Source organism: Hylaeus volcanicus, chromosome 1, assembly GCF_026283585.1.
Source record: "Hylaeus volcanicus isolate JK05 chromosome 1, UHH_iyHylVolc1.0_haploid, whole genome shotgun sequence".
NCBI lineage: Eukaryota > Metazoa > Arthropoda > Insecta > Hymenoptera > Colletidae > Hylaeus > Hylaeus volcanicus.
In genome coordinates, this window is record NC_071976.1 from 19,946,104 (window position 1) to 19,960,738 (window position 14,635).

The 14,635-nt window shown below is 45.4% G+C and overlaps 1 protein-coding gene across 1 annotated transcript in view; it reads right to left on the minus strand.

The window, feature by feature from the left end:
- Positions 1–9,260: 9,260 nt before the first annotated feature.
- Positions 9,261–14,635, minus strand: part of LOC128878822 (uncharacterized) — an 81,896-nt gene continuing 76,521 nt past the window's right edge. The window contains exons 7-11 of the mRNA XM_054127375.1: positions 14,344–14,480; positions 13,307–13,461; positions 12,114–12,355; positions 11,685–11,868; positions 9,261–11,590 (exon numbers count right to left, since the gene is read on the minus strand). Of these exons, the coding sequence (XP_053983350.1) occupies positions 11,394–11,590; positions 11,685–11,868; positions 12,114–12,355; positions 13,307–13,461; positions 14,344–14,480 (915 nt within the window). The 3' untranslated portion in view covers positions 9,261–11,393. The remainder of the gene's footprint in view (positions 11,591–11,684; positions 11,869–12,113; positions 12,356–13,306; positions 13,462–14,343; positions 14,481–14,635) is intronic.

Consider the following 14,635-nt stretch of genomic DNA (forward strand, 5'->3'; position numbering starts at 1 on the left):
TTTCACGCCTACGTTCTTCGTCCCCCACTCGACAGGCGCAGGCCTCCAGTCTCTCGGTCTCGTTCGAGCCCTCACTCGGCTCGCCACCTCTTCTTTCCACCTGAACGTTCGCCGTTTTACTTCTGGCTCCTCTAGCTCACTGGTGATCCAGTGCGCTGCCCCTGGCTCGTCCTTCTTCCTCCGGGTTAGGTCTGCACGTCTCCCTCCCAGTCTCCCGGTCGATTTATCCCCACCCTTCTGCTGCTATCGCGTTGGGTTTCCAGATTGTCCTCGTCGAGAACTTCGCTCCGTCTCACAGCGCGTTCCGCCTGTTCTTTCTGATTCCTCTATCCGCTCGCGGGGGATCCCGCTCTTACCTCCCTGCCGCATTTAGCTTCGCCGTCTTTTCTCCACGGGTGTTCGCTACTATAGTTCGTTGCTCAGCAGTTGACGAGGCTGTTCGATTGGCTGTCGCGTAACGGCGACACCTTTACTAACACGCATTTTCGTTATTGGCTGAATCCGTTGCATCAACAAAGCTACCGATGACGGCGAACGAGACGTATCGAGATAAACTGAGAGAGGAATAGTAACTATTGGCGTAGACACATGTAAGAAAAATCAAAGAGTTCGAGACGCATAAGATACACTTTGTATTTTATCAGTCGGCTGTGGCGTCCTCTTTTCAGAGCACTTATGTGTGTCGTGAGAATCAAGACACGACAGGTATAATCGTCAAATACAGAGTAATATTGAATCGCAAAGATGGCTATATATTTTAGACCGTCCCAAAAATTCATGCCACTTATACTTCTGCTACTCAAATTAGTATGTGAAACATGTTTTTAAATATGATATAGTAACTAAATGTTACGCATGACGAGTATACTCGTCAATCACAGCTGACTGGATAATAGACAATGTAATGTGGACTACGACTATGGAGTGTGGCTGCTCGAAAGAAAGGGAGCTCCTAGGGGAGCAAAGGCAGACCGAACGGTGAAATTTCCTTGCCTCTGTCCCCTTCAGTTCGTAGATGCCTCGCCACCTCCTAAGCAAGATATAATAATTGGGGAGGCTTTTTTCGCCAATTCGCTCCGTTTTCTAGTGCGCCCCTAACGTTCTTTTTCGCTTTTATTATGTATGTTACCTAGCTCCTAGTTTCCCTCCACCTTCCCTGAGTTTTGTTTCTACCATTCCTTCTAGATTCCAATTCAATCGTTTCTCTAGCGTGTCCCCAAAGTTCTTTTTGTCTAGCATTATGTTCTCCGGCTGCGTTCCACTGTCGTCGCCCACTACGCGCCCACCGCTTCCACCCCCGATCGTTCCCTGGCCACTGGATAAATCAATTGCGAGCCGCCAAGGTATGATCGGCCGCTATTACGGTAATAGGCCGTTGTAACAATGCTCGTTCGGGACATTGCACGCGGCTATCTGTCCAATTTTATCTCGAACGTCGAGTTGCCGGGGATCGGAGCGATGTTTGGAACGATTCGCGTGCGTTCCACGCCAGGGGAAAGATTGCTGCAGGTTTTTTTCAGCAATTTTTCATTCGCCTCATACATATTTATTCGCGTCGAAGAGCGTAATCGCGCCCACTTTGCCCGAAGGAGCGAGGCCTGATGTATCGGCGTCGTTGGTGCACTCTCGTTGCGCTGGGCATTGTTAGATCTTGTTTCGGTTACGTGAGCGCCTCTTGCCGCGCTTAAATCGCTAGATCGATACTTCTTTCTTTTTTTTTATAGCTATCTGGTAGACAGCGACGGAACTCGCCGTGCTTTGTTAAATGTTAGTTCAGGTTTATCTTTGAGTAGTATGTCCCTTTGAGTAATACGGACTGTCGACGATTCAGCGTCAGCTTTACGATAATTCCTCCGAGACAACGCGAGATTGCAGAGATGCAGACGTTTGGCTCTCGCAGGGGGTGCGTAGGCTCCTAGCGTATCGATTCCCTGCCTCGGTTTTTCACCCTCGAAAAGGTGGCGTGCATGCGCGCCGTGAATCACGTATTCATTTTTCGTCGGGTTCGTGAGGAGCGCGGGCGCGCGTCAACGTGCTCTCGAGGCGATCGTTAAGCCTCATTACTGGCCGATCTTTGAGCGGATAGAACGTACAGGAGGTAAGAAAAAAAATGTCAGCTCGTAAATCGTTGGTCAGGTGAACTTAAAGTGCATCAACATCGATCCGCGAGCGCTGGCCCGACGCGTACGTACTCCGCGTTAACTTCCTCTCTCGCGGACGAAACGATTTCCTCTTCAACCCCCCTCCGCGTTCCTTCGTTCGAATGAAATCGTCGAACGGTGATCGATAGGGATCTAAATGGGGAACCTTGCGCTCGTAAACTTCGCACCGCGCGTTTATCGGTTAATAACGTTAATAATTATGCCGCGGGAGAATTATTAATTCTTTCACGCGTCCGCGACGACGTCGACAGCCATTAAAAGTTGCGTTAACGAGCCGACGCTGTTGCTTTCGGATTCTCCTTGTACCTGGCTGCATTTCGTGCGGCAGAACGTTGGCTACGAGGAGGTTACTTATTATCTTTTTAGTTTTTTTGGCGGGAAAGTGTGGAAGTGTACGAGGTGCGAGTACATTGAGATTTCGTAGATGTCTTTTTGCAGAAGTGTAAATTAAGTTCCTCTTTACAAAAGGTTTTAATGTATTCAGTTGTCCAGAAAGTTCGTGCCAATTTTTAAGAAATATTCAAAGGCACGCTTGAATTATGATGTATATTTATTGAATGACATAGGTACCATTTTGTTTCACAACCTTTTCACCTTTTAAGGGATGTATACATGTTATATGTTTTCAACCATTCCGATATATTCAGACCTGTACCACCTACCAAAAATCGACATGGGTTTCCGAGACAATCCAATATTTTTACATGTATGCAAGAAAGTCTCGCCCGCAAGAAGATGACCATTCCGCGAACAATTACTATTTCTCACGCAATTCTACACGTACGCCTCCTCAATTTTCATTTTTCTCTCTTATCTTTTATCAACGAATAAATCGAGGAATATTAACTTCGCCGATACGGGGGACACTTTTCCACTCGGTCCAACGAGAGATTAATTATCGAGACTCGAACGTGGCGAAGCTGCGATATCGGTTCTCGCAAGTTTTTCGCGAAACGAGGAAATTTATCACCGAGTAATTCCGGATTCGCAGCGCGCCTGTTCAACGAGGGAACGCGGAAACCTATGCTAATCCGATCGAATCCTACCTGGATAGCATCTAACCGTGCTCGCGAAGACGCGCGCAAAACCTTTTACGGCTTCCTTCGATGGGAATTGTCATTTATGGGAATTAAACGGTGGGAGTGACTTCGATTGGCAGCTGCATGCACGAGGAAAACCTCTCGCGACGTTCGCGGAAACAACAAACGCGTCTTACTTCGGCTCTAGCAGCTTGGAGCGACCAAAAGCTGAGGAAACCATTAGTCAATCCATTGATATTAAATTCCACTATGAAGTAAAAGGACACTATTTCATCAAATTTTTAAATTGCACGATTTCTCACCATTCCCAATAAGGAAACCTACGCGACTCCCATAAAAATTCCTTGCAAAGACGCGAGCAATTTTTCTTCTATCATTACCAATCACTCAAATTATGCAACACTTGACACGGACTTCTTCGTGCCCAGTCCAAAGATAATTCCCTTCTATAAATTACAAATCGAACTTGGATGTGCCCACCATCCAAGTCAGACTTGTCAGCCGCGTAGAAGAGTAACGTAAGTATCAAAAAGAATCCCAGCGAATTTCATCGACGGATTCGACCATTCTCCAACGGCTTTCGGCGAGCGTTCCCATGCAGCGGTTGAATAACCGACGTATTGTCGAACACGGTTGATGCATTGCGAAGTCACCTTTAAATGGGTGTCCCGTGTTCGAAGCATCCTTTCGTTGAACATTTAACAAGCAGCTCTTCATCTCACGACGTCCCCCAACCTCCCCCCTCACTCCTTGCACTTCTGTTGCGAAGTCTCCTCCTTTCACCAGGTAATTCGAATTAAGTGGCAATCGCACGAAACGCCAAGAGTCATCCTTTCCTCGTCGCTCCTTCGACCGTGGGATATTTTTCCCTTCCTGGGATATCGCGTGGTCCCAACTCCGGTGTCATTCATCGTGAACGATTCTTATTTGCCATCTCGTTATGGTGGTGTCGTGGAAGCCTTTGGGATCCTTCCACGAAAATATTGGTCGAATTGTCGGCGATTACTGTCTCACGTGTTCGCGTCCCTTCTCGATAAAACGCGGACACCCGACGCCATTGTGGATTTACACCTGCGAGAACACTGGCGAGGAACTTTCACTGGAAATGTTTTAAGTTCCATGAGATGGTTCTTTTCGCTATTTTCAAGACATAGTGTGTGAAGTCTTTGACAAGGGGTTTTGACTTTAGGTGGTTTGACGTTCGTTCCAAGTCAGATCTCGTGATCTTCACTACAATCTCCAAAATTGTAATTCATTGCCTCTTTGAATTTCTCAGAAAAATAAATCCCACATTTAAAAATTGTTCCTCCGCACCCCTCCTTTCTTCACTCCTACCCCTAGATTCTCACCTCGTTGCCACCTTCGGGCTCCCAGAAAAATAAATCCACCATCGCAATCAGATCCTCCGCGTTTCTCTCAGCGCATACTCCCCTTCCTTCGATCCTCGCTCCTCTCGCGGTCCTCGAAAGAAGCAGATTCGGCAGCCACGATTCGAAGCCTTCCTTCTTTGTTCCAAGACGGATCACCCTTCCTCCCGTTTTTCGCCGTCTCCCTCGAATTGAATCCTGAGATCGCGGGATTAAGAGTCTCCCCCGTGGGTCGGCGAAACGTGGCCAAGGAGGCCGAGAAGGCGACTCGTTACCGCCAAGTCGACTTCGTAAATTTCGTTAACGCCGACTGCCTTGCATTCTCGCCTTAACGAGCGTCCACGCGCTCGTTAGTATCCTTCGAGGGGCTCTTGCTTAGGTGCACCCCGTGCTCCCATTCGTCCGAGCGATGCCGATGCCGACCACTCCTCGCAACGAGCTGTATCGGTAACGGATTAACCGTGCTGTGGATTTTAATTGCACCCTGTGTTCGGGTGAGAAAGGAAGCGCCCCGGTATCCACCGCTCGGGGAAGGACATGGCGAGCTCGTTTCGACGATTGAGCATTCGCTTTCGCGGCTAATTTGCGGTAATGGCTGCGAAACGGACCTAGGAGGATAGAAGGGGCGGTTATTTATTATTTCGGGGTAAATGAGATTATTTAGAGGTAAACGTTCTTCGGGGTTGATGAAACGTTGTGGATGCAAATTTGTTGGTTAGGACTCGTGAGTCGGTTGCTTTGGTTTTGAGTCATCATAAAAAATTATTGAAGTAAATCGGTTGGGAGCAGAATGCTTTTTATCGAGTAATTAAGGATTGTATCTTTATTAATGTCATTAAATTATTTTCAGTGGCTGCGTTAGGCATTAGGTGACAGGATCTTTCGCCCACCGTAATTTCCCAGCTACCATTTCCATTTATCGCCACTGGACTCGTGGCCGTTCATGCGTAGAGTAAAATAACTGGCAATGGTCGTCGCCGCGGCCCGATTTCCCTCGAAAGGAATATCATCGACACATGTTGCGCCTTTAACGTCCCCCGAAGCTATCATTTTCGCGATCGCGGCGCTGATATTTTTCTCATTAAGATGCTATCGTTTTTGAGAATAATTGGCTCGACCGATAGCGAGGAGACAGAGTTCCGCTGGCGTGTACCTACATATCGATTCCTCGTGTATCGAGCCACTCGAGCAGGGCGCCATTAGCATGGAAAAGAAGGTGCCAATTTGGCTTTGATAAGCGTTCGTTGGGTAGAGCAACACCGAGAAGCTCTATTGGTTCTTCCAGCTCTTCTATCCGTTCGTTCGTCCACCTTCTCTTCCCTTTGTCGTCCTGAATCGTCGACTGGGGCTCGTTATCATACCTTCGCTTCTGGAACTCGGCAATTCGAGGAATAATCGAAGCGTTACTATTAGAACGATCGCGAAAAAATGGTGGAGGCTTTGGAAGTGAGGTGGAAGAAGAGAATTCAAGACGATGTAGAGCTTTGAGTGCTTCCGATTAATAAGTTAAGATTTACAAGCTTAAACACTGTTTCTAATCCACATATTCTAATGGAACTATTTCCACTATTCCTATGAATGAGTACTCTATTATCATGCTATTACGTATTTTATACGAATGCTCCTGGTGCATTTTTCTCCGGGACGATCTCATTATAGGTGCAGGGCAGTGATCACGCGAAATCACGCGAGAGGCCTTGAGTTATGCTCGCAGATAGGTCACGGTGGAAATCGCCGTGGAGCATCTATCAGGGTTTATCTGACGGTGGGAGCACCCTCTGCTTGAGGGCAATCTTGTAGGCGGATCTGCGCTCGAAAACCAGTCAACCGTGTTCGGTGAAATGATTTAATCAAAGGCAAACGCTCGTGGAGGTCCCCAAAAATCGCGCACAATGGTGTTTACATGGATCTTGCCAAGCAGACAGCGTTATCGCCTCCAAAAGTCAATTTCATTACTTTCCACACTGACACGAAGTATGTACGTATACTCGTTTCTTCGTTATGTCACGTGTACCTATTTTATTATTTACAAATCAAGATCGAAGTATTGCTAAAACGTACAAGCAATCAAATATGTACAAAATTTCTAAGGAATACGATAGATAGACTTAGTAGTGAAATAGTAGGTATTAGTAATGCAGAAATTCACAAACGACGGAGTTAATCGTGAATATCCATGCTTCGACGTTTCTCCAGGGAAGTTGTTTAGGGCAGCGAAAAATGATTATCGTTTGCACGTGGCTGGAGAAGCGGGAAACAGCTCGCGTCGCCGAATTATGTGCAGCATTCGGATGGCGGTAATTCAACAAACCTAACAGCGATTCCGGTCGAACCATAACTTCCGCGAGCCGCTATCGCGGAACTCCACACCTCTACTTTATTAAGTGCATACACAGGACGTGGTTTACAGCGTGGATACTGGATATACGACGGCGCTGGACTGTATTCGAGTACGTGTAGAGAGATGTTCGTGAATTGTTTTGCTGGGGAATTAGAATCTGATCTGATGGGGAAAGAAATTCATTTGGGAGGGAAACGCCATCTTTGAAACCGAAGGAATGCTGATTCGATACGCGAGATGTTAGATGTTTTATTATTAGAAAATTTTAAGATAACGAAACGTCTGGTGTGAAGCTTGGAATAGAAATTGTTTTGCTTTTTATTCTCTACTACGCGAGCCTCTCTCCTAGAATCGAAAGATGTTATAATAAAAAATAGTTCAACAGCATATAGACACAAAGATTATTGAGATACATACGCGTCGCATTTCCATATTCAAATGGTCACGTCTTTTTTAAAATATCTTTTCATAGTTCACAGAAAAAGGATTCTCGACGCGGATTTCACAGGCTCACCCCATATAGCAGCGAATCCGTTTCCTTTGGGCATCGCGCGATAACACGATTAGCCGCGATAACCGAGTATTTATTAACCCTCGAGATTTCATTTTGATATCCCTTCCCCTGGCCTCTTCTGTGCCACAGACTCGTGCAACGATGCGTTTCTCCGACCGGAAGTTGCCCGTCCAGGAGTACGCGCTTGAATTCGCCGCGAGATACTGCAGAGGATTGAAATATTGAGCTGCTGTCCGAGTTATCCGCAATAGGCGAAGGGGATGAATTTTCCTCCACTTCTAATTTCACCATTTCCTCGATTTTTAGAGTTCTTAAACAACTCAAATCGTCGCAAGCTCGTCAAAAGATAATATCGTGCAAGTTTGGATTTTAAAACAATATTGTTTCAAACAAACCGTAATCGAGGTGTCCATTATTGTTTGTCGTGATCTAATGAACGCAACAAAATTTTTATACAATAGTTTATCCTCTACTTGGTTCAGGGTACAACGTTCGTTTGAATAAATACGTCTTTCCAATGGTTAAAGAGCGAGGTCAAAGTGGCGAGTATACTTGCCACCGTGGCTCGAAGAGTTAACGAAGATGGCGCAGCTTCCGCGAGTTCTTTACCGAAAAGGGTCGCCCGACTTCGCTGCGAAAGGGCGATCCGACATAGTAACGGGCTGTGTCTCGGTTGGGCGATTAATCAAGCCGCAATAAATTAATTGCCGCCCGGGCAGGAATTAATTGCCACCCTGGCAATAATTATGGCTAACGCAGAAATAATTATCGTACGCCACGGCAACGCGTCGATCCTCGCCTGGCGATAATCCGCTGGTAATTCGATACGTGCGTTGCTTATATCTCGATCGATCCGCGGCCCCCTCGGCGGACTGGGTCGTTTAATTTCAATAGAACTAGGCGATAAATATACGAATCGTTCATCCTGAAAAGTGGCGCGAGTCCATCTTCTTGAAAAGTGGAATGCTTAGAAAATATGCGGATTTTGTTCGTAGATAAATTTCATTATCCATGAACCACGAACACAAATTATCCATTACATACTTTACAACTAAGAACTTTCGTGACTAGGCTGTCCTATACATCTCAATAATTATTCTAATCATGATCTTTTTCTACATTGAATTATCAGTGACGGCAGCAACGAAGAAAAATGACGGACACGCTCCACAGCTTCTTTCATTAGCCGTCCCAATCCTCCTCCATAGCTCAAAACGCTTTTCCCTGTCGGTGGTAAGCGAAGCATCGATAATACGCAACCCTACGGTGTACCTCTCCAAACTAGCGTATTTTTCTTTCGTTATCGAAGGAGGATCGAACGACAAATGGCGGTCCCTGCTCATTTTGCGGGTGAGATATTGCGTAGATTTTCACTTTTCCACCGTGGACCTGAGCCATTTGCGGCGATCTTTGAGAGCTCGCTCCGATGAAGTATGCGCTGTTTGGGAAACACGATTCGTTCCGTGGCGCGGCCATTGTGACACGGGAGACGTCGAATTTTTCAAAATCGGCCAGGTAGGGTCCCCTTTTCGTCACGCTGGTTTTTCGTTCCCTGATGAATAGTTGCTCGAACGCGGTGGATAAATAAAATTGTCAAGATTCAGTCCCATTGTGACTCGTGAATCTTCGAAAGCTCTTACTGCAAACTAACAATTTATATTTATTAGAATTGTCTCATTTCAAAATTGGTATTAAGTATGCAGAAATTAGCAAGCTTACCTAAATAGGCTCCGGTCCATCTGATTCGAAATATATTACGACCCTCAGGGACTGTAGCATGCGAATACGCAGCTACAGTACAGGTTTACCAACCCCGAGGTACCCGAGCTACAGGTACTTAATGTACTTAATGTACTGATGTACGGAGTGATGTTATGATAACACGAATTGGGCTCACCTTAGAAGCCCAAAATTAGACCAAAGTGTCTAGAAGACAAGTAACAGAAACTTGGCATCAAGGTAGGAAAAACCACGGGCTCTCCTTCTACTGTTTATTGGAAACCTTGATACACTCGAGCTTGGTCATAAATATTATGCATCGTACGGTACTATATTTACAAGTGATTCGATCGAGCAGGTGGATCCTGTGTTGCTGATTGTCTCGTGGTGAGAAAAATGGAGTCTGCGTTGTGACTACGGGCGTTCGATCTTGGATGAGAACGTTTAACGGGTCTGGGGAACGACCAGGAGGGGAAATTAATATTTCACAGGCGGGCGAAAAGATCGATGGAATTCTGGAATAAATAATTATAGACGAGAGCTGGGCTACGTTTCTTTGGCTCCCCCCTGCGCGCGCGGGGGTGGTTTCGTGAAATATTATTTAATCCTCGCTGGCCGTTCGCGCTCGTGGCGATTATGCGATGCTCCTGCTTCTCGAGAATGCACAAAAGAAACAAAAAAAAAAAAAAAGAAAAATTAGAACAGTGAAAAACGAAGGAAATCAAGTCACGTTCTGACGCTGTATATACCATATGCATATGATAGTGTAAACCTAGATATTGTGGCTGTTTATTATAATAGCGATATGTATACCATACGTTAAGGCATTATCCGCGAACATTCAGGAACCTCGGTTACGAAACCAGTCAGTCGGTCGAGTTTCCCTTAATCCATCGACGATGCAGCTTCTCATGAGAATATGTATATCCCTTACCACGTAGAATGTTGTTTAAAACAGTTACAAACTTTCTTTCATTTTACTTTTCAACCTTCATCAGTCAAAGAATATTTAAATCGTACAGTAAGGGGTTAAAGCGAAACAACGCGCTTTTGACAAAAGAATGATTTCTAATTTAACCCTTTTCACTCCAAGGAATCAGCAAGTTTTAATTCTCTGCATCGTTCCCACTGATAAGCTTCGAATTGATTGTTCAAGTTGCAACTCGAGATTCCATTCATTTTTTTGCGTTCCTGAATATGGCGAGTAATGTTATTGGTCATACTTAAACTACTGAATCTCATCGGCGGCATTAGGTGCCCGTATCTATCTATTTTGATCTCTTAAAATGTCGCGCGCGCGAGAGGAAAAGACTATGGTAAAGCAATCGAATGCATCCGAAACAGGTATTCCTTTTATCGTCCGCAGATGCTGGCTTGCCATCCAAAGATAAGCTTTTACCTTTCGAGCGCTCGACGCAGAGACCGTGGCAAAATCCTCGACTGCTAAATTCGCCTATGCGTCGATATTATCGACGGACGGCAACTCGCTCGTACGCGTGATAAACTTTCAAGCGTTTATCTTTCATTGTAGAAGAGAAAGACAGAGATACGAGGGGAAAGCGTCGTCGGTAGAAGAAGCACGACTTCAGTCGGTTACGATATCCCTAACTGGGTCTTCATTCCACTATATCGACGGCGAATCATTCATCAAAAATATACCAACGTACACCTAATCGACACATGTATCACAATACTTGGCAATTGTTCGATTTCCCTTACAATTTACTAATCCGTCCTAAGTAATCGTCACTTTAGATACACAAATTTTGCATACACTTATATACTCCTCGTTTACTTATCGACCGTCGACAACACTACTCATTGTTTACCAACCGAATCGATGTAACTTTCACCGTTCGCGTGGTTCCTTACCGACGCGGTTATTGTCCTCGCGTTATCGACAAAAAATATCTTCATCGATGGCGACGGATGCGCACGTACCGACGGAGATACAACCGATAAGAAGAAAATAGAGGGCAGGCATGTCCCTTCCCTCACTTTGTCCCGTGAGCTTGGCGTCACACGCCGCCAGGTGTCGCGATACGCATTCGATTCGAACGTCTCTTTCGAAAGTTTACGTACCGCCTATTCTTTTGTTAACAAAATTGTCCTATCGAAGGCAGGAACATCGTAGATTGCTATGTTTATCGACTGGGGCGTGTGGGAGGGGAATGAACCGCGGAATTAGGCGAGGGACACACCCATGGACATGCCTGTAATAGAGAGACTCGCTTGCGCGTTCGAGAAGGTTTAGTTGATTCTACCCTTGTGGGTCATGTAGCTTATGCTGTCCGATAGTAGCTTCTCCCTAGCCTGTCGTCGCATTCGCGAACACATGGCCAATATCGTGCCTGCCATTATGCACAGGAAACCGCAACCAATCCCTATCATTGTGCTGAGAACCGTTGACCTTAGGCAGACTCTATCGCTCGCCAGTTCGCTGGATCCTGCAAAAAGGGGGTGTTATTATAATCTTTATCGTTGTTTAAAGAGCTGCAAGAGTGTTTGTATTATTAAGCAATCTTGGATAATTAGTCTTACCGCTTCGGGATGCTGTGGTGGAATTTTGGAAGAACTCCGTGTCGGCCTCGCCCTCCTGGAGCACGCGCAACGACTGGAAAAGGTTCACGTTTTCCGACAAACTGCTCGCTGGTGTCGACGACCCGATTTCTGGCAGCGACCGCTTCGCCACGTTTTTGGCGTTCCTCCAGTGACACGGCTGGCTCTGTATAATCGAAGGTAGCAACAGGTGACGAAAAGCATGAATAACTGGGACGAAGTGTGAATAACTCGTAGAAGAATCGAGAGCAAAGGAAAGACAAGAGATACGAGGGAATATTTAATTCAACTCCGTCGAGAATAAACGTGGAGGAAGCCGCAAGCATTTTCTGCATATCTCTTCCGTCTGTGAACGGGCAATTCTCTGAGTGTGTAGAGGAGGATGTAGGGAGAACAATCGTTTGCACTCACTGGACATCGCCCGTGGCACATCCTGACGTCGCATTCGATGTACAAGGCTGGGGAGCCGGTGAACCTGAACGTCTTCATGTAGGCAAACACTTGCGTCTCAAAGAGGCCGCTCTCAGACCAGGATCCGCGGAATCTGCTGATCAATTTATCATCCACGGGACAGCCGTACTGATCGATCAGCTGGATACGCTTATTCCCGCCGTTGTGCGCGTAGCAATCGTTCACGACAATGTCGAAACCATCTGCTGAGGCGAAGAAGGGTTTGTTTTACTTAGGTGTAGTCGAAGAAACAATACTTTCAATCCCTGGGTAAGATTAACATAATTTGGTTCTTTGTCGAGGGTTATTGGATTTCCAAGGTGGCACTAAATTATTTCAACTCTTTCAACTTTCCTTTTATATCGCATAAGATTTCTTTTCGACTCACGGGCAAGTTCAGCATTTTAAAATGACATCAAATCGCGTTTTCATGGCGTTCAAAATGTATGATTTACAGATCCTCGCGGATGCATTAACTTCAATCGAATATGAACAGGAAATAATAATGCGAGTCGGAGCTTTTATTGCTGACTATAGCCGGTTACACCCGTGGCTCGAATCGAATTATTCTCCATGCTTAACCAAACAAAAAGCGACGCTTAGTTGAGCGCCTGTATTTTCTAGATAGCTTAACATATTATTATACTATGAAAAGTGCCAGAAATATTCCTCAAATTATGTTCTTTTAATCCCCCTAAGAGACATTTGTATCGAACGTTTAGAATCTACAGAAAAAATTCGTAAATATCAGGATTACTTTCTGCTAGAAAATGATATCCGAAGGCCAGACCCGAATATGAAGATTTCCGCATACTCGAGATGTTTGGGCGTTCCCTCTTAGGGAGACAAGTTAGGAATTAGGGAGACAAGTTCGGGGGAGGGTGGAAATGTCCCGGAAAATAACTTCGTGGAAGACGGAAGCCGCTCCTCGCGCAGCTATCGATCCCCCAGAGGGAAAAACGCTCCGCGTCTAATTTTAGATCCTCGAAGGGAAAATCGCACGGTAGCGTGGCTCTCGGTCTCGTCCCGTTATTCTGGCGAATAACACCCGGCAGATGTTACGTAGCGCCACGCGATTAGACCTCCGGTAGAAGATGCACGAGAGGGACGAGGACGAGCGTAAAGCGAAAACGCGTGCAGTTACGCTTGCGTACCGTATTTGCTGCGCATGTAGATAATGAGAGTCAGAGGATCGCCGACGCGAACTGGTCCAGCCACTCTAGTTCCAGTGGTCCCGTAGCCGTATCTGATTTCCATGTAGCACTCAGGCGGCTGCAGGGTGAACACTACGGGATTTCCCGTCGCCACTCTGGAAGAAGATACTTTGCGTTAGGATTATGAAATAACCGAGCCGGAACCCGTTAGCCGGCAGTAGGGCAAGCGACGAGCAACTCTTATTCGGTTAAATAGCTTTTACGAGCGACGAACTTCACCGTAAACAGATCCTCATCTGGTATTTAGTCGATGGGCATTAAAATACGATTAGATGATAGGAAACGCAGGTGTTTTATCCCGTAGCAACGTAGGTTTCATGTAAAGAAGCATCTTAAACACAAATTCGCTATCTGTTTGAACAAAATTGCAGTTTTATTATGCAGCAAGGGGCATAATAATTTTGTTAATTTTTGTTATGTACTTTGTGTTGAAGGTTTGTTCGATAAAAATTGCTTTTTGATTTCCAAAAAAAAGTGCATTAATTTTAACATGGAACGTACTACTTGTATCGTGTACTCCATAGACAGTCAGTCCTATAAGTATTCATACCCTCTATGTCTATTGAAGTAGTTTGCCTAAATTATATGATAGACTTGATGTTTTCAAATAAATGTTCCATTATGGATATATATACATACATATACATGAACCTACTTTACATATGTATATATTTATAATAGAAATTTATTTGAAAACATCAAACTTGGCATTTAAGTTAGACAAATTTCTTGAATAAATATAGAGAGTACGAATACTTACGGGACTGGCTGTAGATGTAAATCTCAGACGATGTTTTATTTTTTCCTTCGGTATAAACCCTCCCTGAAGAAGTGCGTATTTCGCGGCATGCTTTGAGCAGCGCGTAGGGTGACATGGACCAAAAACACACGGGAGGGTTCGCGACAAGGTTTCAGCATGAATCCGTACAATGTCCCGCGGAAATTCAACAGAAGCGCGGCGCAGATTTCTTACTCACTCGACGTCTAAGAACGGAAAGGTGACAGTCTTCCAGAAGTCGTATCCGTATTCGCAAGTCACTTTGAAGTGTTCGTCGAACTCCTCTTCTATCAGCGGGTTGTACTGCACCGTGACGGTGTTCCACATCAGGTTTTTCTGAAACGAGCAGAACGACGGTCGTAAATCGCGAGAATAAAATCGCCGAACAAAAGCGGCGCAATTAAAATACCTCGAACCGAACGAGACGATGCCCGTGATACAGAATATCGATTATGGGGACAATGTAGCAGTTTCGAACTCCATCGAAACGC